This window comes from Canis lupus, chromosome 16 (assembly GCF_011100685.1).
Source record: "Canis lupus familiaris isolate Mischka breed German Shepherd chromosome 16, alternate assembly UU_Cfam_GSD_1.0, whole genome shotgun sequence".
Classification (NCBI taxonomy): domain Eukaryota; kingdom Metazoa; phylum Chordata; class Mammalia; order Carnivora; family Canidae; genus Canis; species Canis lupus.
In genome coordinates, this window is record NC_049237.1 from 9,681,728 (window position 1) to 9,707,726 (window position 25,999).

The 25,999-nt window shown below is 43.5% G+C and overlaps 1 protein-coding gene across 9 annotated transcripts in view; it reads left to right on the forward strand.

The window, feature by feature from the left end:
• Positions 1–25,999, forward strand: part of ATP6V0A4 (ATPase H+ transporting V0 subunit a4) — an 84,797-nt gene that overhangs the window by 31,676 nt on the left and 27,122 nt on the right. For all 9 annotated transcript variants that reach the window (XM_038559431.1, XM_038559429.1, XM_038559432.1 and 6 more), the window contains 11 exons: positions 542–668; positions 3,552–3,634; positions 4,147–4,240; positions 6,969–7,181; positions 10,546–10,696; positions 11,935–12,074; positions 14,391–14,548; positions 17,151–17,244; positions 20,773–20,891; positions 22,507–22,723; positions 25,624–25,725. In XM_038559431.1, coding sequence (XP_038415359.1) covers positions 542–668; positions 3,552–3,634; positions 4,147–4,240; positions 6,969–7,181; positions 10,546–10,696; positions 11,935–12,074; positions 14,391–14,548; positions 17,151–17,244; positions 20,773–20,891; positions 22,507–22,723; positions 25,624–25,725 — 1,498 coding nt within the window. The remainder of the gene's footprint in view (positions 1–541; positions 669–3,551; positions 3,635–4,146; positions 4,241–6,968; positions 7,182–10,545; positions 10,697–11,934; positions 12,075–14,390; positions 14,549–17,150; positions 17,245–20,772; positions 20,892–22,506; positions 22,724–25,623; positions 25,726–25,999) is intronic.

The following is a 25,999-nucleotide window of genomic DNA, read 5'->3' on the forward strand; positions in this document are numbered from 1 at the left end:
TTCATTCAATGTCCAAGTAAAATTGTTGCATATTCATTGAAAATACTTGCTCAGAAGGTAATATAGGATTAGCATATGTTGAAAGTGAAAGAGCAATGAAAGTAACCGTTTTAAAGTTAATATAAAGTTTCCATTGGAAATTATCTAGACACCTGGATGGTTTTAAAAGTAGAGATGAACCAAATCGGTATATATGTCTCACTTCTAGCACATTATTTGTAAAAATGCATAGAGCCCAGGGTTGAGCAATTGGAACAGTTTCTTTCTTTAGCTCTGAAGCCATAATGGATAGGCTGTCCTACATCTACTTGTAAAGGAGTGACTGTGTTGTTTCGGGGTGACTGAGGAGTGCTCAACACATCAGAAGAAACAGGAGGTCAACAGGGCCTTGGGACCCCTGGCAGCTAGAGCAGAGTCCTTGAGTTGTGCTCAGGGGGAAGAGGGCCTTCCTCTCGTGGTGGCGCGTCCTCACATCCTTGGGGGCTTCTCCCTGCACCCCACTCCCTGAGCCTCAACAGCATTTCCCTGTGTGACCACCCAGGTTCACGGCTGGGGTGATTAACCGGGAGCGGATGGCTTCCTTTGAGAGGCTGCTGTGGAGAGTTTGCCGAGGCAATATCTACCTGAAGTTCAGTGAGATGGACACGACTCTGGAGGATCCCGTCACGGTGGGTGTTGGGGGCCATGGGGAACTCTCTCCTCAGCTTCCTGGGGCCCTCATGGGGGGGAGGGGGTTCCTCTGAGCCTGGGGATCTTCAGTTCTGTGAACCTAGAATCTATTGCCTTTCTTTTCTCTTCCCCCCAATTTGTTTTTTTTTTTTTAATTTTTATTTATTTATGATAGTCAACACACACACAGAGAGAGAGAGAGAGAGAGAGAGAGAGGCAGAGACACAGGCAGAGGGAGAAGCAGGCTCCATGCACCGGGAGCCCAACGTGGGATTCGATCCCGGGTCTCCAGGATCGCGCCCTGGGCCAAAGGCAGGCGCCAAACCGCTGCGCCACCCAGGGATCCCTCTTCCCCCCCAATTTGTAAAAAGAAAACCTACAATCTTTTTTTTTTTTTTTTTTAAGATTTTATTTATTCATTCATGAGAGACACACAGAAAGAGAGGGGCAGAGACACAGGCAGAAAGAGAAGGAGGCTCCATGCTGGGAGCCTGATGTGGGACACCATCCTGGGTCTCCAGGATCACACCCTGGGCTGAGGTTGATGCTGAACTGCTGAGCACCAGCAGGTTGCCCTACAATCTTTTTTTTTTTTTTAAGATTTTATTTATTTATTCATGAGAGACACAGAGAGGCAGAGACATAGGCAGAGGGAGAAGCAGGCTCCCCATGCAGATCCCGATGGCGGACTTGATCCCAGGACCTCAGGGTCACACCCTGAGCCAACACTCAACCACTGAGCCACACAGGTGTTCCAGCTGCTTGCTTTTTAATTCCAAATTGGGCTTATTTCTAAGTGTTGTAATATTCTCCAGAATAGAGGTGAAAAAATTAATTTTCAGTTTCTTTCATGGAAAACAATTTCACAATTGGATGAAATTTAAAATGAGAAGAAAGCTTATTTTTTCTTGTATTTTCTCATCTGTAAGCCATGAGCAGGTTGTGATGATAAACATGGAATCTTTTTTTTTTTTCTTCTCTTGATCTTAGAGAATACAATTTACCTCTATATCACTATGTGTCCCTTATAGATACTATTTTAAAAATGGATGTGAAATCATCACTTTCCACCACCATGTTTTGATATGTAATAATCATGATGTAGAGAGAGTATTTGTATACAGTAGGCATCTGAGAAAAGATGACATTAGCCTGTTGATATTTGAAGGTCACTGAGCAGATGACAGGAGGTCAGAGAAGATTCCTGGTTCTGGTGGATTAGGGGACAAGAAGACCTGAGAGATTCAGGGATCGTTGGACAAAACCTTTGGAAATCCTGTAAAGCAGGCAGCCCCCCAAAGCCTAAATACCCCTTCTCAGCTCCCATGAGCAGCTGCCAAAGAGACGATTCATTTTTATCATCTTTTCAATTGATGCCTAAGATTTCCATTGTGTAGACGTGACCTCGTCTATCTACTTATGGGCTTTGTTTCCAATTTTTCTCCAGAATAGAGACACTGTGATGAGCATCTTCATGCTTGTCATTTTTATTTTCTTTTGGATTACTTGTGAGATGTAAATTCAAGGAAATAGGATTGCTGGCTTAAAGGGTGTGGGGCATTTTCATGACACTTGATGGGTCCTGACAAATGGCTTCTCAGTGGGCTGTACGTGATTCCAATGCCCTGAGTTGTAGGTAGTGAGTGCAGTGGATTGGTTTTAACTTTTCCAAAAATGGATTTCATTATTTTACCTTTACCCCCCTTTACCCTAAGCTAAATAAGAGCGAAACAGCACATTTCTTTGCTGGAACATTTTCATATATGCTTGTGAAATACATGTTCTTTCTTGTGAATTGTCAAACTTGGACTTTAGAATTGCATTTTAATCAGTGTTCCTATGAGAGAGAGAGTCAGAAATTAGACATGGCTTTACCTTTGTGAAACATTCGAACACCCTCACTTACCCTTGAAATGTAAATATTGTATATGAGTTAACTTGGTGAGCTAGTTATGCTATTCTCATTTTAAGCCTTATAGTATCCTGGTTCCTCACTTTTGTTTGGTTTCTTGTTTATGAACCCACCTCTTAAATATAGTGTTAGAGATGAATATGGGCTCAGCTGTGGTCTGGCTGGTGTAACCAGTTAGGGGGTTGTCACTTAAGGCTATCTTGGCCTGTCTCAGTGACCTGGCCCTCAACCATAAAGAATTATGAAACTTAGATCAACGGGGAGAAGCTGAAGTTTTCCAGTTGTAATTATTTTTAAGGTTTTGTTTTTGGGGCCCATGGGTGACTCGGTTAAGCATCTGCCTTTGGCTCAGTCCATGATCCCCGGGTTCTGGGATTGAGCCCCACATTGGGCTCCCTGCTCAGTGGGGAGTCTGCTTCTCCCTCTGCCCCTCCAACTCATGTGTATCCTCTTTCTCAAATAAATAATAATATAAAAAAAGATTTTAAGTACTCTCTCTACCCAATATGGGGCTCAAACTCATAATCATGAGATCCAGAGTTACATGCTCTACCAGGTAAGCCAGCGAGGAACCCCTCCAGTTGTAATCTTTTTTTTTTTTTTTTTTAAAGATTTTATTTATTTATTCATGAGAGACACACACAGAGAGAAAGAGAGGCAGAGACACAGGCAGAGGGAGAAGCAGGCTCCATGCGGGGAGCCTGATGTGGGACTCGATCCCGGGTCTCCAGGATCATGCCCTGGGCTGAAGACAGCACTAAACCACTGAGCCACCCGGGCTGCCCAGTTGTAATCTTTAAATTTTTTAAAATCTGAAAACACAAATTTACATTACTATTATGTTATAATCAAAAATAAAAAATTTAATATATAAAAATTATATACATATTATTACATATGTTATATAATCTGTATAATATATATAAGAACTATATATGTATATAGTTTTTTTACTGTTCTGATTTTACAGAAAGAAGAAATTAAAAAGAACATATTCATCATATTTTATCAAGGAGAGCAACTCAGGCAGAAAATCAGGAAGATCTGCGATGGGTAAGAGGCTCTCTCATCAGTGATGTGGGTCACGAATCTTTAGTGATTTGGGTCACTTCACACATGAAGAAGGTGTGTGAGACAGAGTACTCTTGACTGGTGGCTTCTTTGAGGTCCCTTAGGATTTTAGAACAACTTTCCCGCATATGACTAGATATTGTTAAAAATGCAACTGATCTTCAAGAGCTGTGGGAATAGGAGCAGAAAAGACTTCTGGGGAGAAGAAGAGACAAGTCAAGCTGTAGTCTTATTTACATAAAAGCTCACAGGTTCTTTGGTTTGAATGAAGTTTATTCATAGAATAGACTCCTAGCTTGAATTTAAATAGTGCAGAGCAATGCATCAGGAACCCTTAGAACTGGGGCTCATTTTCCAACTGCCAAAGGGACAATAATTCTAGAAAAAGATGGTTATCTAACCGAAGTCAGCAAGCGATGGCTGAGCAGAAGAGGATGTGTGGAATGCTTTTCAGGGGTAACCCCCTTGTGACCTTTGGAATGTATGAAACACAGGTTTCGAGCCACCATATACCCCTGCCCAGAGCCTGCAGCAGAGCGCAGAGAGATGCTGGCTGGCGTCAACATGAAGCTGGAAGATTTAATCACTGTGAGTGAAGTTGGGGCCCATGACCTGAATGGGGGCTGCAGAGGGCCCATGTCTGCCATTTCCATGTAAGTCCTGTGTCCCAGGGCCCTGGCTTCCAGGATTCCAGGCTGGCTGGAATGTTAGCTATGTTCTTCCAACGATCCCTGTGGAAGATTTCGTAATCAGAGAACAGTGTTCAATAAGTTGGAGGTGGTGCTTCTGAATGTCAGTACTGCTCTGCCTGAGCTTAGAATTGACCGCAGCCCCAGTCAGTTTTTGGGTGGCCACCCCAGCCTGATAAAAGGAGCCCTTTATTGTAAGCCTGGCCTAGGCCCCATCTGTGATACAACCAACTCGCCAATTCAGTTGAATAACCAGTCTAGCTGATTCTTTTTCCATTGCCTCACCCAGTTGTTTGAGTGGACCAATTACTTCTGTAAAACCAGTGAGTGAGTCTAGATTCACCATGGGAACATACCCCAAATTCATACCCTTTTGTAAAGTCAGTTGTCATCCAGGGTGGTGCTCAACAGTTATATGATTGGAACACTCGCTTCAATAAGCCTTGAAAGTGATTGCCCAAAAGCAGCATCAGATTGCTTCTAGCTGAGCACTGTCCTGTAGAACTTTCTGTGGACATGTTATCTAACCTGCCAGTGCATTGCTGTGGCTGTGGGCCACACGTAAGCAGCCCTTGAAACATGCCTAGTGCAACTGAAGAATTGGATTTTTATTCTTTTAAAATTTTTTTTCTTTATTTTTCTTGGAGGGGAGGGACAAAGGGAGAGAGAGAGAGAGAAAATCCTAAGCAGGCTCCATGCCCAATGCAGAACTTGATACAAGGCTCCATCTCATGACCCTGAAGTCATACCTGAGCCAAAATCAAGAGTTGGTTGCTTAGTGGACTGAGCCACCCAAGTGCTCCCTGAATTTTTATTTTTAATTAATTTTAATTAAATTCAAAAATTAATGGCTGCATATGGCTATTGTATCAGTTGTTAGCACGGTTCTGGATCCTTAGGGAGTATATTTAGAGATGTGGCATGTGAGTGCGTGTATGTTACATAACAGGATAATAGACATTTTTGCCTTACTAGAAAAAAATCTGTGCTTAATTTCTTTAATCCCCTCTATTCTTTCTTTGTCACTTGTCAAGGAGACTCTGGTTCTCTGAAGGAATTACCCTTGACAGTCTTTCCCTAAATACTCCATACTAGGTCTTATGAAAGCTTTGTGAAGAAAATAAATTATTCCAAACTTATGCTCCTGTTTAGTATGACCTGGGGACCCACCGGTATAGGTTGCTGAGAAAGGTACACTCTGGTAGCACCAAACAAAAATGAATTCCATTAAATACTCTGTGGGCACAATTGTCCATTCCCTCCTTCATTAATTCACTTGTTGTTTCTTGAAGACATATATGTAAAGCATTTTGATAGATGTATTAATTTCCTAAGTCTGCTATAACAAATTACCATAAACTGGGTAGCTTAAGATAATAGTTCTGGAGTCTGAAAAACTGTCAGCAGAGCCACACTTCCTCTGAAGGCTCTAGGAAGTGATTCTTCCTTGCGTTCTGCTATGGTCTGAATGTGTGTCACTCTCACCCCCAAACTGATATGTTAAAAATGTTTAACTCCTATGTTCTTTGAAGGTGGGGCCTTTGGGAAGTTATTAGGTCATGAGGGTGGAGCTCTCATGAATGGGACTAGTGCCCTTATAAAAGAGGCCCCAGAGAGCTTGCTTGTCCCTTCTACCTTGTGGAGATAGAATTTGAAGTCTGCAACCCAAAAGAAGATTCTTACCTAACCATGATGCTATATACTCTGATCTCAAATTCCAGCTTCCAGAACTATGAAAAATTTTTATTGTTTAAGCCACCCAGTATGGTAATATATGATAGCAGCCTGAATAGAAGACATCTCCCAAGCCTCTGGTCGTTGTTGGCAATCTTTGGTGTTCCTAGGTTTGTAGATACTTCCCTCCAGTCTCTGCCTGAATCCCACAAGGCATTCTTCTCTGCATGCCTAGATGTCCACATTTCTCCCCCAACCCACCTTTTTTTTTTTTTTTTTTTTTTTAAGTAGGCTCCATGCACAGTATGGAGTCCAAAATGGGGCTCGAACTCATGACCTTGAGATCAAGACCAAGAATCAGATGCTTAACCGGCTGAGCCACCCAGGTGCCCTCAGATGTCTGAATTTCTTTTTTTTTTTTTTTAATTTTTATTTATTTATGATAGTCACAGAGAGAGAGAGAGAAGGAGAGAGAGAGAGGCAGAGACACAGGCAGAGGGAGAAGCAGGCTCCATGCACTGGGAGCCCTACGTGGGTTTTGATCCTGGGTCTCCAGGATCCCGCCCTGGGCCAAAGGCAGGCACCAAACCGCTGCGCCACCCAGGGATCCCGACTTCATGTTAATTATATCGGCAAAGACCAGGTTTCCAAATAAGGTCACATTCATAGTTACCAGGGGTTAGGACTTCAACATATCTTTGTTGGGGACACAATTCAGTACACGACAATAGTACTATAAGGAATTTAGAAGAAAAGGAAGATACAATCTTTGCCCAAGGGTTTTAACCTTTACAAGGGAAGATAAATTGTTCATGAGGGTTGAAGGTGGAGGAGGGCTGCAGGCCAGAGGAGGGAGCCCAGAGCAGGAGAAGCCACAAATGGCTTCCATTTTGCCACATTGCTAGAGCTCTCCATGAGTGTTCCTTGTTTCTCTGTGTGTTGCTCCCATCCAGGTCATAACACAGACAGAATCTCACCGTCAGCGCCTCCTGCAAGAAGCAGCTGCCAACTGGCACTCCTGGGCCATTAAAGTGCAGAAGATGAAGGCCATTTACCACATTCTGAACATGTGCAACATTGACGTTACCCAGCAGTGTGCCATCGCTGAGATCTGGTTCCCGGTGGCAGACACCGGGCGCATCAAGAGAGCATTAGAGCAAGGCATGGTGAGTGGCAGATGGAGCAGGGCAGAGGGCAGGTGAGTCACATCCAGCCTCAGCAGCCTGTCTGTGTCAGGTACTTGGAGGCTATCAGCTTCCTACGTCACATGAACTTAACAAAGATTGTCTCCTTCATCTTTGAGTTCTTAATCCAGTGTTGAGCACCTATTAGAAGCTACTTTTTCTGACACATAGTCAACATTTCTTTGATCTTCAGCAAGTGCATGTTGAGCACTGATGTGCTGATTACTCTGCTGGTCATGACTGTGGATACCACATTCATTGTGATGGTAGGCCCGTCCTTCCCCTCACAAAGGTCACAGTCTAGCTGGAAATACAACCAGACACCTGTGTTCTCTGTGTGCCCACAGCTGTGCTCAGCACTCTGTACCCTAGTTAATGTCACAGCCTTTATCATTCACCTCTCCAGATGGTCCCTGTGCACCAGGAACAGATCTAGAGCTATGCAGACAGAATAAGGCTCTACTCTGATGGACTTCATAGAAAGGAAGACAGAAAATAAGTATGTCCATAGCTAATATGATTTCAGGCAGCGATGGTGGTGAAATAAAATGGGGTTGGTAAAGAATGGGGTGAGGAGGGATGCTTTGTTCTGATCCCTTATTCACCCTATTGGTGAAGAAGGGAAACTCTGGCCTAAATGGTACAAGAAGGCCAAGCACACAACACCTGCCACCGGACACATGAGACTGGCAGCAATTGATTAGTCACATATGCTTATAGCCCAGGGGAGGAGGACACAACACACCACAGAGGGCCACATGGAGGTTGTACTTGGGGCTTGCACTTGGGAGCAGAATGAACCAGCCAAGGCTATGGGTGGCAGCCTCTCCCACAAGGGGAAGGAGCCCTGGTTTCATGGTGTGGGGGGGGGCGGAGATGTATAGGGTGTTTGAATACATTTCTGGGGTGGCAAGGAGATGGAAGACTAGGCAGTGTGCTGCTGGTCTGGCCTATGGGAGACCTAGCTGGGTGGGGAGACTTTCCTGCTCAGTGGGTGGCAAATCTGGTGAGAGCAGAGGAACTCATAGTTTGGCTTTTGGGGCCCTGTGAGACTTGAAGATGCCAAAGTGGCACTTGGAATTGTAGGTCTTACCATACTGCTATAGGTCTGTTCCTGGAGAAGGCTTCTCTGAGCAGGTGGCTTGGAGCAGGAGCAGGTGGGTGGGGTAAGAGGGTGAGCTTTCAGGCTGGAGGGTCTGAAAGTAAAGGCCTTGAGGTGGGATTGGACTAGGAGGTAGGAGCTATCTTTCTCCCACTTGTACAGTGAGGAAACTGAGGCACAGAAAGTAGTAGTAACTTGACCATGATCCTGGAGCCAGGAGACAGGATTTGGATATCCCCATGTGATAGTCCAATAACTATGTAAATGAGGCACTTAAAAAGAGCATGTCACCCAGGTTGGGAAGGGTGGGGGTGCTTCCTAGAGGAAGTGATGCCTGAACTGAATCATGGAAGGGTGGTTGGTGAGCAGGTGACCGGCGGTGGAGAAGAGTGTGTGGCACAGGCTCACCTGAAGGTCAGTGGCTAGGGAGAGGATGTGGCCAGTTTAAAGAATGAGAAGGACTTTCTACTGGTGTTTGGGGTCTGATCTTATTCCCATGCTGGAGTGACATGATCCAGTTTGCATTTAGAAATGTTTCAGTGCAGTGTGGACAAAACTACCAAGCTTTCAAGGAAATGTCCCTTTGCAGGGATCTGAACTAAACAGGGTCATTCTGTAATCATAAAGGGGGTCAAACTTCTATGAGACTACTTTGGACTATTTTCTTTTTTTAAAAAATATTTTGTTTATTTATTCGTGAGAGACACAGAGAGAGAGAGAGAGAGAGGCAGAGACACAGGCAGAGGGAGAAGCAGGCTCCATGCAGGGAACCTGATGCAGGACTCGATCCCGGGACTCCAGGATCACACCCTGGGCCAAAGGTGGGCACTAAACTGCTAAGCCACCCAGGGATCCCCTACTTTGGACTATTTCTGCAGTTTCTTCAGCCCTCTGAAATAACAAAAGCGTTATTTTGAAGTAGAAGCCCTCATGCACGTTGGAGATGAGAAGTGTGAGGGGTAGCTTTCATTATCATCATCATGAACAAGCAAAAGATGCTTACTGTATGCTAGATATTATGTGAGCTGCTGGGATGCATGTTAAAAACAAGACAAAACAAAACACCAGCCACAGTCCTTGCCCATAAGGAGGAGGTCACGATCACACCCATGAAGACAGATAACAATAGAGTAAGGAACACCTCCACTTGCTGTGTGACCTAGGGGAAGTTACTTAAACTTTCTGGACCTTCATTTCCTCATCAGTAAAGTGGGGCTAATAGGTAGTTGATACTGACCTCATGGTGCTGGGAGGAGCAGTAACTTAGCTGGTGCGAAGTCCCACTGAGTGTGTGGATGGTAAGTGCTGTTAGCCTTTAGAACCAACAGAGGGATCTTAGAGGGTGAGCCTGGGAATGGTTCATACCTGGGTAAGATGGCTGGAGGGGAGTTGGCTGGTTTCCATGCAGAAGTAGTGGGGGTGAAGGTGTGAAGGGAGAGTATAAGTCAATATTGGAAAGAAGTCTTGATTACAAGACTCAAGAGTTTTGATTTCATTCTTTAGTTAATCAGAAGCCTTTGAAGATTTTTGATTAGGAGCATCGCATGACTGAAGCAGTACTGTTTTATCTTATGAACAAAATGTTGCATTGTCTGGAGTATAGGATAAATGAAAGGGTAAGAGACAGGAGGATGGCAAAGCTTGGGGCTAAGCTGGTGGAGATGGGAGCAAGAAGAAGAAGAATTTGAAAGGTACAATCAGCAAGATTTGATGACATATTTGATTGAACCAGGAAGAGGTACACGTCTGACGATTCCAAAGGTTCAGGGATCTGGAGAAGGGAGTCTGATGTAGGAGCAGTGAGTCCAAAAGAGGACTTGGCATTGGGACAAATTGATGAATTTGGTTTTAGGCTCTTGGATTTTGTGGGGTTACTGAGACATGAGAGTTTGAAACCTGGACAGGAGAATGGTGCAAAATTAGGAAAGTGGATGAACTTTTGAGGGAGTGAGTAGAGAGAATGGAAAAAGTAAAGGACCCAGAACTAGGGCACAACAGGTGCATTTGCAGGAGCAGGAGAATGGAAATGGCCAGAACTCTACTCTCTTGATGATTCTCCTGTGGGATAAATTAGGTAAGTATTAGGAAGGTATTCACTTATATAGATGTGGTCATGGGTCTCACAGAGGTCAATAAATTGTCCTGAGTTCACCTATAAGGGATGGTGCAAATTGGACTAAGATCCATGTGCTGACCCCCAACACAAAGCTCTCTTCCTTACATTTTTGTCAATGTTTTTTGTAGGAACTAAGTGGCTCCTCCATGGTCCCCATCCTGACTACAGTGCAATCCAAAACAGCTCCTCCTACATTTAACAGGACCAATAAATTCACAGCTGGCTTCCAGAATATTGTAGATGCATATGGTGTGGGCAGTTACCGGGAAATAAACCCAGGTAAAGGGTCTGATGCAATGAATAATGGGGCAGCTTGAAAATGAAAACTGGGTAAGATTTACCCCTGGGGTGACAGAGATGAATTGCTTAAAACTGTGACATTACTAAGATCCTGTTTGGCTTCCTAATGCCCTGTGTTGTCCCGTATAAATGGTGAGTAGTGAAATATTTGTTCTTTGTTAGGATTTCACTTGTTCTCCCTTAAACCATAGCCTTATTGGGCAGTCAAATTCAGTTCTTTTTTCCCTTACCAATTCAGTGAGGGTCATCTCACAACATCGTCACAGAGCCATAGCTGTTTTGTGGTGACATGGAAACATACAGGACTGAGAGAAGACTAGATTCTTAATGACATAGCTGTGTGATATTAGGAGCCTGGTTTGTAAAATAAAAGGGGTAGACAAGATGCCTTTCATCCATGTGGTCCATAGTGCTCTCCTCCAGCCTTTATCCTAATCTTCTGACCTATAATACAGGGGCCCCATAGGTGTCCTGTGATAACTGCTGGAGGTGCATGGTGCATGTGAATGGTGGAGAAACAGACAAAAAATGGTGGTAGAAGGTATATAAAACACTCAGATTGAAAACTGGTTTTACTTATTTATTTTTTTTAGGAGGGGAGGGGAGCAGAGGGAGAGAGAGAATCTTAGGCTCCATGGCTAGCCCAACTCAGGGCTTGATCTCATCATTCCTGAATCATGACCTGAGCCGAAATCAAGAGTTGGATGCTTAACCAACTAGCCATCCAGGGACCCCTAGACAACTGGATTGATTGATTGATTGATTGATTGATTTTATTCATTCATGAGAGACACAGAGAGAGGCAGAGACATAGGCAGAGGGAGAAGCAGGCTCTCTGTGGGGAGCCTGATGTGGGACTTGATCTCAGGACCCCAGGATCACAACCTGAGCCAAAGGCAGATGCTCAACCACTGAGCCACCCAGGTGCCCCAGAAAACTGATTTTAAATCCCATTAAATTTTGTGATCTTGGGCAAGTCATTTAACTGCTTCAAAATTCAGCTCGTTTGCAAATGGGGAATAATAATGCTTATTTATTGATGAATTAGTGTGTGTATGTGGGAGCTAAGCAAGTGTTGGGGTCGGGGATGGGGAGGGAAGACAGAATCAGAAAGATACAAGGGGACCAACTTGTGGGTCATGGAACATGATAGATCTTTGATGGGGACCCAGTGGCTATGGGAAGGACTCAGGCTGTTGTGGATCTCACCTCTACAGCTCCCTATACCATCATCACTTTCCCCTTCCTGTTTGCTGTGATGTTTGGAGACTGTGGTCATGGGATTGTGATGCTATTGGCAGCCCTTTGGATGGTCCTTAATGAGAGACACTTGCTCTCCCAGAAGACGAACAATGAGGTGGGTGTCCATCGAATTATCTTGCCTCATTTCCTTGAGGTTATCAGTAGAATAAGAAAAATGTGTATATTGTTTTCACCATAGAAATAACATGTTTTAGGAAAAGCAAAAGATAGAAAGTAAAAGAGGACCACAATTCAACACAGAAATTCCTGCCCAAAGCTCAGTGCTTTGGCTGGTGTGGTGAGGTTCCTTTCAGCATTTTTGTTTTTTGTATACTGCTTGATAAGGCATTGATCTTATTTTTAAGTTTCTCCCCCACTTTGATTGTAAAAGCAATGTATGCTTATTTTAAAAATTGGGGGAAAATACAACAATTTACCTAGAGAAAATCACAACTAATGTTTTTATGTTTCTTTCCATTTTTTTTCTGTGCTTATACACAAATAACTTTTAAAAACTGGGATCAAATAGTGCATATAAATTTGTGGCTACCTTTTTTTTCCCCCCCCACTTAAAATATCACAGATATTTTTTCTGGGGCACCTGGGTCGTGCAGCCAGTTGGACATTCAACTCTTGATGTCAGCTCAGGTCATGATCTCAGAGTCTTGGGATCAAGCCCCACATTGGGCTCTGCAGTCAATGGGGAGGCTGCTTGGGATTCTCTCTCTCTCTCTCCCTCTACCTCTCCCTGACTGGTGCGTGTTCTCTCTCTTAAAAAAAAAAAAAAAAGGGGCAGCCCTGGTGGCTCAGCGGTTTAGTGCCGCCTTCAGCCCAGGGTGTGATCCTGGAGACCCTGGATCGAGTCCCACATCCGGCTCCCTGCATGAAGCCTGCTTCTCCCTCTGCCTGTGTCTCTGCTTCTCTCTCTCCTCTCTGTGTATTCTCATGAATAAATAAATAAAATCTTTAAAAAAAAAAAAAAGAAAGAAAAAGTCACAATTTTTTTTTATTTTTATGGCAGAGCCTTTCTCTCACAATCAGCCTATGGTCAGTGTTCTTATGAAACACCAAGAAATTCTGAATATTGTGTCTTCACTTTTACACTTGAGGTGTCTGCACCTTCCATGAAGTGCCTTCTCCATGTTGTGAAGGTTGAGACAACTCAAGAGTCTGTAGTGTTTCAAAGTTACTTAGTTAGGGTCACTTTATATTCATTGTAATACATTTTATTTTTTTTTAATTTTTTTTTTTTATTTATTTATGATAGGCACACAGTGAGAGAGAGAGAGGCAGAGACACAGGCAGAGGGAGAAGCAGGCTCCATGCACCGGGAGCCCGATGTGGGATTCGATCCCGGGTCTCCAGGACCGCGCCCTGGGCCAAAGGCAGGCGCCAAACCGCTGCGCCACCCAGGGATCCCCTGTAATACATTTTATAAGCCAGAAACCTGCTTTAGCTATGTTCTGAATTTTAAGAATATCTACAGGGATCCCTGGGTGGCGCAGCGGTTTGGCGCCTGCCTTTGGCCCAGGGCGTGATCCTGGAAACCCTGGATGGAATCCCATGTCGGGCTCCCGGTGCATGGAGCCTGCTTCTCTCTCTGCCTCTCTCTCTCTCTCTCTCTCTTTCTCTCTGTGTGACTATCATAAATAAATAAGTAAGTAAGTAAGTAAGTAAAAAGGAATATCTGCAAATTTTTATTACAAGTTTTTTTTTTATTATTATTACAAGTTTTCTTAACTAGAGCTAGTTCAATGATGTCATAGTGGGTTAATCATCAGCAAAGTTAGTGGGAATATCCACTCCTGGATTTTTATAGTTTTGCATGACCAGCATTCTAACAGCTGTAGTTTCCTATAATAAATATTTGAAGTCTCAGTGCTACACTTGGGCAGTTCTGAGAGGGATTGACACACATCACTCAGTATTATGGAAAGCACTTGACTCTTTTTAGTGGATGTGCTTAGACAGAGACTTGATTTTACAAGACCCAAAACGAGTGTAGATTTGACTTGCCATGAAATTGAGCTGCCATCTGAGTCCAGCCCTGCACTTGTCTCCTAGAAGCACTTGAGACAACAGCTGCCCACTGTCATGTCCCTTCCCTGACATGAAGGCCTCAGCTCATGGTTCAATTATGTTTTCTAACCAATGATGACTTAAAGAATATGGGACTTATATGGTTTTGCTTCCACAGTAACAACGAGTGGTCTAGGACTTCTCTGATTAATGTACATAAGCTCAGGAAAATAATGATGTGTGTGCTCTATTTGGATCGCTTTGATGTTGCCTCGTCCTGTAGGGCCCTTTGCAGAGGGCTTGTGTGCCTCACCAGGATTATTCCAGTGGTGCTAGAGACGTTCTGTAAGACACTCCCAGGGTTTGGTGCCAAGCCCACTGACAGTCATCCTCTCTGTCTCCCTGACGCCAGATCTGGAACACCTTCTTCCATGGACGCTATCTGATTCTCCTTATGGGCATCTTCTCCATCTACACGGGCTTGATTTACAATGACTGCTTCTCCAAGTCTTTAAACATCTTCGGCTCTTCTTGGAGTGTCCGGCCCATGTTTAGAAATGGCACGTGGAAGTAAGTGACAGACAGATGTGTCCCTCACTGGCCATCCAGCCAACCAAGTGGTGTTGTTCATGGCCAGTCTATGCCTAGCTCTGCTCAGAGGTGTGCTCACAAATTCAACAAATAATTCCATTTTATCTACTGAGTGAGAGACCTCAAACCAGTACCCCAGTAACTGGACTGGTAATGATAATGCATGGAAATAGTTTTTAAATTTTCAATGAAGTATATATGATGGAGTGTGTAGTGTGTGACACAGCACTACTGTGAAAGCAAGTGGCCAAGCAGGTATAAACAGGGCATCTTGGTATCAATCACGGAAGCAAAGTTCCCTGGAAGAGAAGGAGGCCTTTGAAGCATACCTTGTTCTGGCATGAAATTAGGTAACCAGGCACTAAGGACAGGAGGCTGAGGTGGGTGTTGGACTGTATAAGCTATTGGTACTCTGTGTTCAAGGCCCCAGTCTCACCCAAAGGGCATTTTCTTTGACGGTTCAGAGTGGCTTGATTCAACAAAAGTGAAAGAGGGACTGGCTAGTGTTGCAAAAGTGGTTCCCTGTGTTTGCCTTGTAGGTGATGCAGTGGGGGGTAGAGTAGGGCAGTTGGTGAGGACATGGCTGCTTATGAGAGAGACCTGGGAGCTCTCTATACACCCACAAAACATACCTTGGACACCTGGTAAGAGTGTGGGTGGCTGTGTCATGGAGGGTCAATGCATCCCCTTTAGTTTCTCAGCTGGGTCTCAGTTCCTTATAGCAGAGGATAGGAATGTTAAACAGTAAATAAATAAATGAATAAAAATGAAGAGTAAAACATTGTCCAGAATTACAGATGGCTGTATTACAAGTTCTTTTGGTTTTGTTTTTTGCTTTATAATTAGTACCCTGAAGAGATGCCTAGGAGAACAAAGCTTTCATACATTTAAAGGCAAATTACTTCGTTTTGCTCTTTAGATTTAAACTCAGAAGCATAACGATGGATTTGAAACTTGTTAAATCAGCATAATTTCACCAAACCACCAACCTGAAATCTCACCCAGGAGTGAAAAGGTCTGAGTCAACTGGCTTTTTGCCACTCTGTGAATGTGGGCTGGAACATTCTTTTATGCACATATGAATTGCCTCCACCGCAATTCACAGCTCTTGGAGGCCAAGCCTCATCTGAGGGACGCTCAGCCACGTGCCCAGACACTGATTGTATGAAGTGGGACCTCATTAACGATGAGGCAAAAGAAAATTGTAGTCATCCATCAGAGGCAGAGGACACAGCAAGCAGATTTTGGTCACCAGACACAAGCCAGGGCTTGGGCTTGCTTTCCCTGACAATTGACTGGGGACACTGTCACAATGCCCTTCAGCCCAAGACCACCAGGAACATGTCTGTCATCCCCCCAAACTGAGTTTACTGGTGCAGGGAGGAGGTGGACCAGTGGGGAGCTTGAGCATCTCAGCCAGAGGGCATGAGAAAAGGCTTACAGGGTCCGGCTTCTGAGAGGATGAGGTCAACGTCTGGTCATTTTTGTGGTTCAGGCATTGTCCTTGTTGTAATGTGTCCATATTTTGATTTCAGATACAACTGTGGATTGGTCTTGCTTTTGTCTGGATGCCCCACAGTCACAGGGTGGCTTTGTCTGGTGTTGGTGTTCTGGGAACTTGTTTACGTTCAACAACAGCAGATACCATGACTTCGTGTGGCTGCCAATTCCTTCTCATCAGGGGTGGCTTTCTTCTTTGTCCACACACAAACAAATCTCTGCTAATACAGCGCAACCATTTGTCCTGAGGCATGCCATGAGTGCAAGGTGGGGCGGGGTCCATGTCTGAGATGGCCAGGCAGGGCCAGCTGTTTCCACTGCATCTTGAGGGCCCGCTCAGCAGGTCAGGCTTCCTGATTCCCCTGCGGCTACCTGACACCCTCGAGCGCTTCAGTTGTAGGAGGTAGGGAGTATATTTCTAGGTAGCCAGCCAAAGTTGCTAGTGCTTGGCCCCTCTATAGCTGTGTGCTCTGCTAAACAAACCAACAAACACCCTTTATGTTCTTATCCCCTTAGGGCTTACAGAGATAGTACGAAATTCCTACCCACTGATGTTCATGCTTCTGGGCAAAGTTGGGATGCTGATTTAAAGGCATTCAATGGACCACAACTTTTGAGAGGGAGGTTTCACAGAGATTAGGGTCCATGGGTGAAAGCCAGTTCATTCCTCCCTGACAAGCCCATGTGCTCCCAGGAGGGGTTTCCCAGGCTTGTCCTTGGGCTGAGATTTGTTTCCTGTGATGCTCCTTCGTCTCTGGCCCAAATTCTTTTCTGATGTGGTATAAGTATTTTTCTTTACAATACTCTACTGGGCTAGGAGCCCTTTGGAGAGGTAGATTGTGAGGCATCTCAGGGCCCAGATGGTAGTGTCTGTAGCCTCAATACCTAGGATGATACTTGGCACATAGTAGGAATCCGGGACCCATTCATGGAATGATCGAATGAGCCAAAGCATGAGTTGCACCAATGGTGAGGCTTTGAAAGGCTTACAAGTTCATGACCACGGACACTATTGTATATTTTTTTTCTATCTCTGGTTGATCACTGGTTTTGTTTCTGTTTTTCTTTTCTCCCTCTGTAGTACATACGTAATGGAAACGAATCCATATTTACAGTTGGACCCAGCCATTCCAGGAGTGTACTCTGGAAATCCATACCCATTTGGGATTGATCCGGTAATAATGTCTTCCTGAGTTAAATATTTATTATGTAAAATGTCTTGCTGAGGAGCTCCCTAGGTAGAGGAGAAGAAAGTGCCAGAGGCTGTCATATCAGCAAACTGACGCTGAGATAGAATTACATATACTGGAGGTTTTGTGACACTGCCCAGAACTCAGTAAATGTCCTACCTGTACCCTTTACCTTGCCCCTGGGTCATTTTCCATACAGTTGCTCAAACATCTCCAATAATTTATACCCCCAGTGGTTAATGATTGCTTCTTTCAAAGGCCCTTAGTTGCCTGAAAAGTATGCATATTGGAGGAGTTATTTAGCATCTTCGTCAAGTTGCCTACTTTGGCATTTTCTTGCAGTGAGTAACATCTCCCTTTTCTAGGAAGGTATGAATTTGCTCCTATATTTTTGCTTTATTTTACCGCATAGAATTGATACAAGTTAAAAAAAAAAAAGTATGAGTTAATTTTTATGTGGTTGTTATATCTGTCTCAGTTGGATATGAGCCATGCAAAAAAAAAGGGGGCTTCCTTGCCTAGCCTTTTAGATATATAAAGGGATTTCGAGAAGGCTCCCGTGCCTATTTGCTTAAAGCCATGTACTCACGATGGCCCAGCACATAACCACCACGAGGTGGTAGCCTTGTGCTCCGAATGAGCTTGATTGGGCTAGAACAGAACGTGGCAAATGCTGTCAGTCAATGTTTTTTCTAAGCCCTTTTTGTGGGAGACCTCAGTTTTGGCTGCTGACAGATGAGAGTAAACAGTACCGGCCCTAACACTGCACTCTCTACCTTATGGGGCGTCTCCTCAGTTTTCTGGAGGCCTCCCCTCCCTTACAGAGATAGAAGACATCACCCAGCATTTGTTTATACTTGCCACTCAGAGGCACTTGTATTGTAAGCTTTATCAAAAGAGGTAAAGTCCTTGAAAGCAGAGTTGTAAACTGCAAAGTGCTGAAAACAAATGCAAGTTGTTATTTTTGTGGACTGAAGGTCTTTTTTTCTGTGGCCCAAGGAATTTGATGATTAGCAAGTGGGTGGTGGAGGAGTACAGAGGGCCCTGATTCTAGGGTCTGGTTGACCTTCCTTTGCTTTGAATCACTTTGCTGTCCTCTCTTCGCTTCGCAGCCCACACCTAATTGAGCAGCAGCAGATCCTGCCTGCCTAGTTCTGCTCCTCAGACAGTATAGTCACGGCTGGGAACTGACCGGGCTGGAGTGTCCAGGGTGCAGGCAGTTTTCTTCCCACCACTTAGAGAGGAAGGGAAAATGTGAGGGTGAAAGAGAAGTGGGAAGTTGAGAAGAATTAACTTTTTTCCTGGTAGCATTTACGTGTTTGGAAAGTTCTGGTCTTTTTATTATAAAATAAGGTATACGTAAGATTAAAAATCCACAGAATACAAAATAGTATAAAAAAGAAGGGGAAAAAAAAAAAAGGAGGAGTTCTCTCTCTTCTGGCAATTCTATTCCCCAGAGATACCCTCTTTAATACAACATTTCTGTGCCTATGTTTTTAAAGTTTTTTAAAGTTTTATTTATTTATTTTAGAGAGAGTGTGTGTGTGCATGTGTGGGAGCAGGGGGAGAGAAACTCAAGCAAACTACTGAGTGCCCAGCCAGACCTGGGGTTCCATCTCATGACCCCGGGATCATGACCTGAGCTGAAACCAAGAGTTGGTTGCTCAATGGACTGAGTCACTCAGGTGCCCCAGCACTTATTTCTATTCATGAAGGGTTGGATTTTTACATAATGTAAATTTCTACAGATGCATTTATTTCTACAGATCTATAGGTGCAACATCTTTTTGCGGATCAAGTCATAAAATATTTGGCTGTCAGAGCTGAGAGGTCTTTCTAAAAGTGTGTGCAGATATTTTGTAATAAATGAACATAACAAAATGTTAAAAGCCTATGGTTTGGGGTCAACCTGTGTATTAATCTTGCCTTTTCTATTTCCTAGCTATGTGTCTGTGTTTCCTCATCTGCAAAATGGTTATAACAACAGCCATAGCTCATTGGGTTTTTCAGGAGAATAAATGATTTTTACGCATTAAACAACCAGAACAGAGTCTGGTACATAAATAGAGTAAATACCCCATTTGCTGCCATAGTATTATTTCTTCCTCTGTGTGTAAAGAACTTAATCTCTCTGAGATTGAGATAGAATTGCCTTATCTGTAAATGGGAATATTTGCATCTATGTCGGAGTTTTAGAATTAAATGAGATAGAACATTTAAAGAGCTTAATGTATACCTGGCACTTAATTTTTAATGTATCAGATTTGGCTGCATCTGTAGTGTGCTGGTAAACCTACCCTAACCATGTTGAGTGATCCTGTAGGGACTAGCCCAGCAGGGAGGCAAAGGGAAAAGCAGAGGGTAGAGGGCAAGCCTGGTGCTGCTTAAATGCCAGACAGATGGGGAAGGTGGAGGAGATGCCTCTGGTGTCTGGGTACCTGTTACCGGAGACCCGTTGCTCACCCTCCCAGCAGCCCAGTGATTGTCTAACTGGCACTTGCTCAGGACAATGTAAAGAAAAAATCAGTAAGATGTGGATCCTGCCTGTATGTGTGCATGAAGTGGGAGCAAGGTATCTTTGCATTGAGTCTGTGCCTAGGAGGGCTTAACGAAGCAAAGTAGTTTGGAGGAGGAAGACATCTTAGAAGGGAAAAATGAGATGACCCTTGTGGTTTTGCTACCTTTGAGATGCAGTATAGCAAACCCTTAAGACCTATCTAGCAGGCAGTTTGAGAATGTGTCTAAAGTTGAAGAGGGGTTGGAGGTAAGAGCAAAGACTTGAACTATTTACATAGGAGCGGGAGTGGAGACAATGGGGATATTTGAGATTTCTGTGGGAAAGAAGAATGTTAGCACCTGGGGCCATTAACTAGGGTGGGGCCCTGACCAGCCCCCCTGCCGCTGTGACTTCTTGCTCTGTGTGTCAGTCTTGTTAGGAGGGCAGGGACATGCATCCCTCTATTTGCACTCCTGGCAGGTCTGTTTAAAACGGACCATGTAGAAGGCAGGGACCATGTTTTATACATGGTGCTAATAAATACTGGCTACAAGAGTGGCTTCCTGAGATGGACTCAGGAGAATGCTTTGTAATGTGAAACATTATAGAAATTCACAATAAAAGGTGGTATCATCAAGAAGGGATTGGATAAATTCATGGGTCAGAGATCTATACCACCAGTAAGTGGAACTGAGGCAAGTTTGAGAGCTCTCTACAATGTTTCAGAATGTTTTTTCCCTTAGAACAGAGGAAAAATCATGTGGGATGTTTTTTTCTTCTGGCCACTTGATGTTTTACTAATGGTTCTGACACATTCATCATTAGAGTTGCATTTATTTGGGGTTTGGTCCTCTTCCTTTTGTGAGCCTAAAATGTTCAAAACTGATTCAACTGAATCTAAATGAAAATGTCCTCCCCACACTGACTTCCTTAGGAGAAGTCCTGCTATAGCCTCCGACTCCAGGAGGACTTCCAGACTCCGGTCTCACGCATTTCTTGTTGCATTTCCCATCCAGATCTGGAACTTGGCTTCAAACAAACTAACATTCTTGAACTCCTACAAAATGAAGATGTCTGTTATCCTGGGAATTGTCCAGATGGTTTTCGGTGTCATTCTCAGCCTTTTCAATCACATGTAAGTTTTCATGATTAACTTTTCTGCCTGTTGATCTGACCTTGTCATTGATGAGCAGTGACAGAGCCACCAGTGTGGCCCAGTGTCCCTTTGTGCAAGAACTTCCTCCTTCCTACGAGGAACACTTTGCCATGTCTCTTGGCTTGAGCCAGGACAGGCTGGTTTTGCATAGGTGGCATCTCTGTTTATCCTGAGCTGGGTCACTCAAAATATGAGTGTACCTTTCACCTCAGAAATATTTGAGGGTTCAGAAATGACTGGAAAGCCCATGGCACCTTGTTTCCCCCAACCTGAAAGTCCTTGGTCACTGCCATATTCAGGATTTAGGTCAGACAAATGGAGATATAAGTACGTCTGGGACAGTGTGCCCTCAGATTCTCAATTCCCTTTGATGCAATTTCTTCTAAGTTGTAGCAGTCTCTCCCTTGGGCTGTTGATGTCTTATCTTTCCTTTCCTTGTATCAAGCTGAAGACTTTTTAAACTTGTTTTTCTAAAGGTGTAAATGTATGAACACATGGAAAGTGGTCAATTACACACTGACTCTTAAGCTTCCACCCGGAAGGAACAACATACCATTTCTGTTCCCATTGGCCAGAGCCAGCCCTGTGGTGCCCCCTGGCCTGAAAGCTCATAGAAGTGCAGTCCTACCTGAAAAATCAGATATATTTAGTGAGTAAACTAGTGGTGACTAGTGTCTAGGGGCCCTGGTACTACTGCCTACCTGAAAGGGCCATGAATATTAAATGAGAGATAATTCCAGAATGTATTTTCTGGAGCAGTCTATCGTTGGTTTCATTGTATGTCAGGCCAGCCTCAACCATCCCAGTAATCCTGTTTTATTGAGAGATCTCCATTTTTGCTCAGATAACTCTTGCAATTAGCAAAGAGAGCAGGTACCCTTTCTGACATTTGAACTTGGGAGCCCCCATCTTACCCTTGTAGGACTCTGTGTCTTAGAGCAGGAGTTGGCAAACTTTTTCTGTAAAGGGCCAGAGAGTAAATATTTTAGGCTTTGGAGGCCAGATGGTCTCTGTCACAGCTACTCAGTCCTGGTGTTGTAGTAGGAAAGTTGTCATGGACCATCTGTAAATGGATGAGTTGGGTCTATGTTCTAATAAAACTTTATTAATGAACACTGAAATCTGAATCACATATAATTTTCACATATCACAAACTCTTATTCTTATTTTGATTTTTTTTTTTGTCAATCATTTAAAAATATAAAACTATTTTCAACTTGTGTGCTGTTTAAAAACAGGTAATCGCTCAATTTGGCCTGTAAGCCTTAGCTTGCCAACCCCTATCTCAGGAGAAAAGCTTCCTAGTCCTGCTTCTATATCTTCGTGGCTTTGAATTTGTTGATATGAGCTAGATGTGCAGGTGAAGCTGTAGCCAAACCACCAGGTCACCTGCAGACATGCCCTTTGCTCCAGACCCTGGTTCTCTTGAATCCTTCCTTTCTCTTCTTTCCATCCACGCATAATTGCTGCTTGCTAGGGGAGTGGATGTGGTGTGCAAAAAAAAAAAGAACATTTTGTGCTTTGGGGAGAATAATTAGTTCCTGATATTCACTCAGTGTTCTCTGTCTTTCATGTGTGTGTTTCCCACCCCCAGATACTTCAGAAGAACTCTCAACATTGTTCTGCAGTTTATTCCTGAGATGATTTTTATTCTGTGTCTGTTTGGATACTTGGTGTTCATGATCATTTTCAAATGGTGCCACTTTGATGTCCATGTGTCCCGGCATGCTCCAAGCATCCTCATCCACTTCATCAACATGTTTCTATTTAACTATGATGACCCTTCCAATGCACCCCTGTACAAACATCAGGTATTTATGGGTTTTTTTTGTTCTTCTTTTGTGCACTTGATAATGTCCCATCTCTCTCATACTCTTGAGTATTGCATAGTTATTTGCAAGACTGAGCCATCTTAGCACCCAGCCAAGGTTGTTAGGCTCTTTACATTTCAGAGGTGTTTATTAGATGAGTGGGGGGTACTCAGTGGTTGAGCATCTGCCTTCAGCTCAGGTTGTGATCCGGGGGTCCTGAGATCAAGTCCCGCATTGGGCGGGAGCCTGCTCCTCCTCCTGCCTCTGTCTCTTTGTCTCTCATGAATAAATAAATAAAATCTTAAAAAAAAAAAAATAAAAGATTAGATGAGTGGACAGATGCTTAGGGCAGTATGGCAGTGCAACTCCAGCCACTCCCATTTGGGAGAAATAGGTTATTTCTGTGCCGCTGAAAATTGACTTGTAGTCATCTGTGGAGAAATTTTAAAAAACCAGTCATTCAAACTGATAGGTCTGAAACTGCAAACGGTCTAAATAGCACCTTAATATTTAATAATCTTTTATTCTAAACATAAGCTCTAAGGGTGCAAGAAAGAAAATGGAATGAGTCAAGGTGAGAAGTCCCTCTGTTCACAAGGGTGGTGGGCTCCTGGGAAACTGAGATCTGAACTCATGCTCTCCTGTGAGCTTCCATGGCTGGCCAGAGATGTCCTTTCTTTTCTTTCTTTTGGTTCTTCTTCCATGAACAGTCCCTCCCAACCATTGGGTTTTATTGCCATTCTCTTTTCTTCTACTTGAACCAATTCATCATCAACTTAGCAATTCAACCTCATTATCAACTTAATATTTGATTTTTAAAAAGCATTAATGCTCAATGGGAGCTGGATATAAAAACAACTCAGTAAATTTGGTAACACAAATAGTTTTCCTCTAGCATCTCCCAGTACTAACTTGATAATACTATGTGAAAGTAGATTTTCACTAAGGGAGGGCACATTCGTGTGTTCTGATTCCTTTGTAGCTTTTTTCCCCAATGCCAGGTGACCCGCTGCAGCTCATGTTACTTGCCAGCAGGTTGCTCACCATGGATGTCCTCATTAAAGACCTGTTCTGCTCCTCCTGTGGCCATGTTTGCAGGGCCTCATGCGTCTGATTTCTAATTGTTCTCCTCCTTTTTAGGAGCAGCAAACAATAAGAGAACATGCCTTATGGCAGTGCACTTTTTTTTTTAATGAAAGATAAGGAATGATCTTAGATAATAATCAGAGAAGACATATACCTCCGAAAGTTCTTTGGAGGTAGCCCACTTCACTGTTGTAGCACCTTTTTGTTATACATCAGTGAATGGTATATGAACCATTCCTAGACTGTGAACACTACACGAACATATTTGGAAGGTTCATTTACTCAGTTCCAGAGTTTGAATGAAAGTTGACTTGGATTTCCCAAACAAGTCTTCTCTTTTAGGCAAAGGACTCAGACTCATGAGATATTTCACGCACAAACTACTTTCATAGAGACTGAAGTCCTCACCTGGTCTGGAATACTCACTGAACATTGCACAGTGAATGGCCTTTCCAGCTTTCTGCCCCCTTCAAAACCCTTATTAGGAGTTGGCTGGTTTCCCCATGCCCTAGTATGGAGTTGAATTATCCTGACATGGTTTGAAATTTCCATAACCTCATTTCGGGGTCATGCAGCTGGAAGAGATGATGTAAGTTGATAACCCAGCCTCTTCCAACACTGCCCTGGCCATCTTTGAATATCAAAGAAGAAGAGCAACAGATCAATATAAATCTCTGGTTGCTATGTACATTGTGAGCTGGAAAAGCCTTATATAAAGATGGACACAGGGTGATGAGGGGGCTTCATGCAGAGGGAGCTAGAACTGGCAAGTGTAGTGTGTGTTTCTGCGGCTCCCCTACCTCTTTTTGAGCATTTCAGAGGGGAGGAGGGTAGAAGACTGAACAGATTGGATGTCCCCACTGCTAGCAGGGTGAATCTTGTTACAACTGGCATAAAAATTGTCCCCTGGCATTCACTGAGAGCTTGGCCAGAACAGTTGAAGAAAAGTGAGAGCTTAAGAAACATCCTCCCTCCCCCCGCAAGCACCCAGTGTCCCTGCCTTTCTTGTAGCTCCAACTAAGTCTCACCGGGCTTCCTGGTTCTTTGACAACAGCAGCTCTGGGTCACTCCTCAAAGTTGGTGACTCGGGGGTATATAATAAGAGGTGAGGATGTGAAAGGGAATGTGTAGCAGGATGGTAAGGTGGCATGAATTCTGGGTTTCAGGAGAGGCATAAAGCATACCAGAGGGGAGATATGAGGGAGACAGCCAGGGAGAGTTCACCATGGCTACCCCAGAGCCCGGTGGGTGACTCACCCACAGCGAGAGTGTGAGGAAGCTTTTTTTTTTTTTTTTTTTTTTTAATTTCTGAAAGACTGAGAGCAAGAGAGCTCAGATAATTATCTAATACTGGAAATATAAAATTTCTAATTGAGATCATCTTTATGACTTAAAGTGACCCAAGGGCTTTTGGCTACTATAGAATGACCAGTGAAGTCATGGGGCCTGCCACACTTTTCTTGTAGGGCCAGGGGTTAACTACTCTCATGAGACAAGGGATAAATAAAGTTGCCCTTATTATGTGCCTCATGAGTACTTCTTACTCACATATGGTGTGTGGGGATAGCAAGGGAGTACTCAAAGAGTAAGGAATAAGCTATTTTTCAGTGCCCATCCTGGATTGACATTGGGTACCACTGGACTACAGTGGGAATACTCCCAAGATGTAGAGGTGAATGGATACATTGAAATGCTTTAGGTCTCTCAAAATAAAGTACAATAAAAATGATCCATACTTATCATTTTTTAAATCCTATAAGTTATGTTGTATGATCACCTTGAAATGTTGGAATCTTACCATTTTGATTTTACAGCAAGAAGTCCAAAGTTTCTTTGTTGTTATGGCTTTGATTTCTGTCCCATGGATGCTTCTGATTAAGCCATTTATTCTTAGAGCCAATCACCGAAAATCCCTGGTAAGTGCCATTCATTTCAGTTCACTTACTGTGGTGGGTAGGAATGTGGGCTCCTTGAAAATAGAATTCTGTGCTTTAGACAGAATCCTGGGCTTTGGGGGCCTTCTTATTTCCAGAATAATGCTCTATGAAGGACAAGTACATTTAAATCTTACATTTTCTGTTGTGTGTGTGCATGTATATGCATGGGTGTGTGTGCCACGTCTACTGGTAGTTAATGATTTATAAGAGTCTGAACATGGTTATTAGGTGAAAATAAAAGTATTCTATAGTT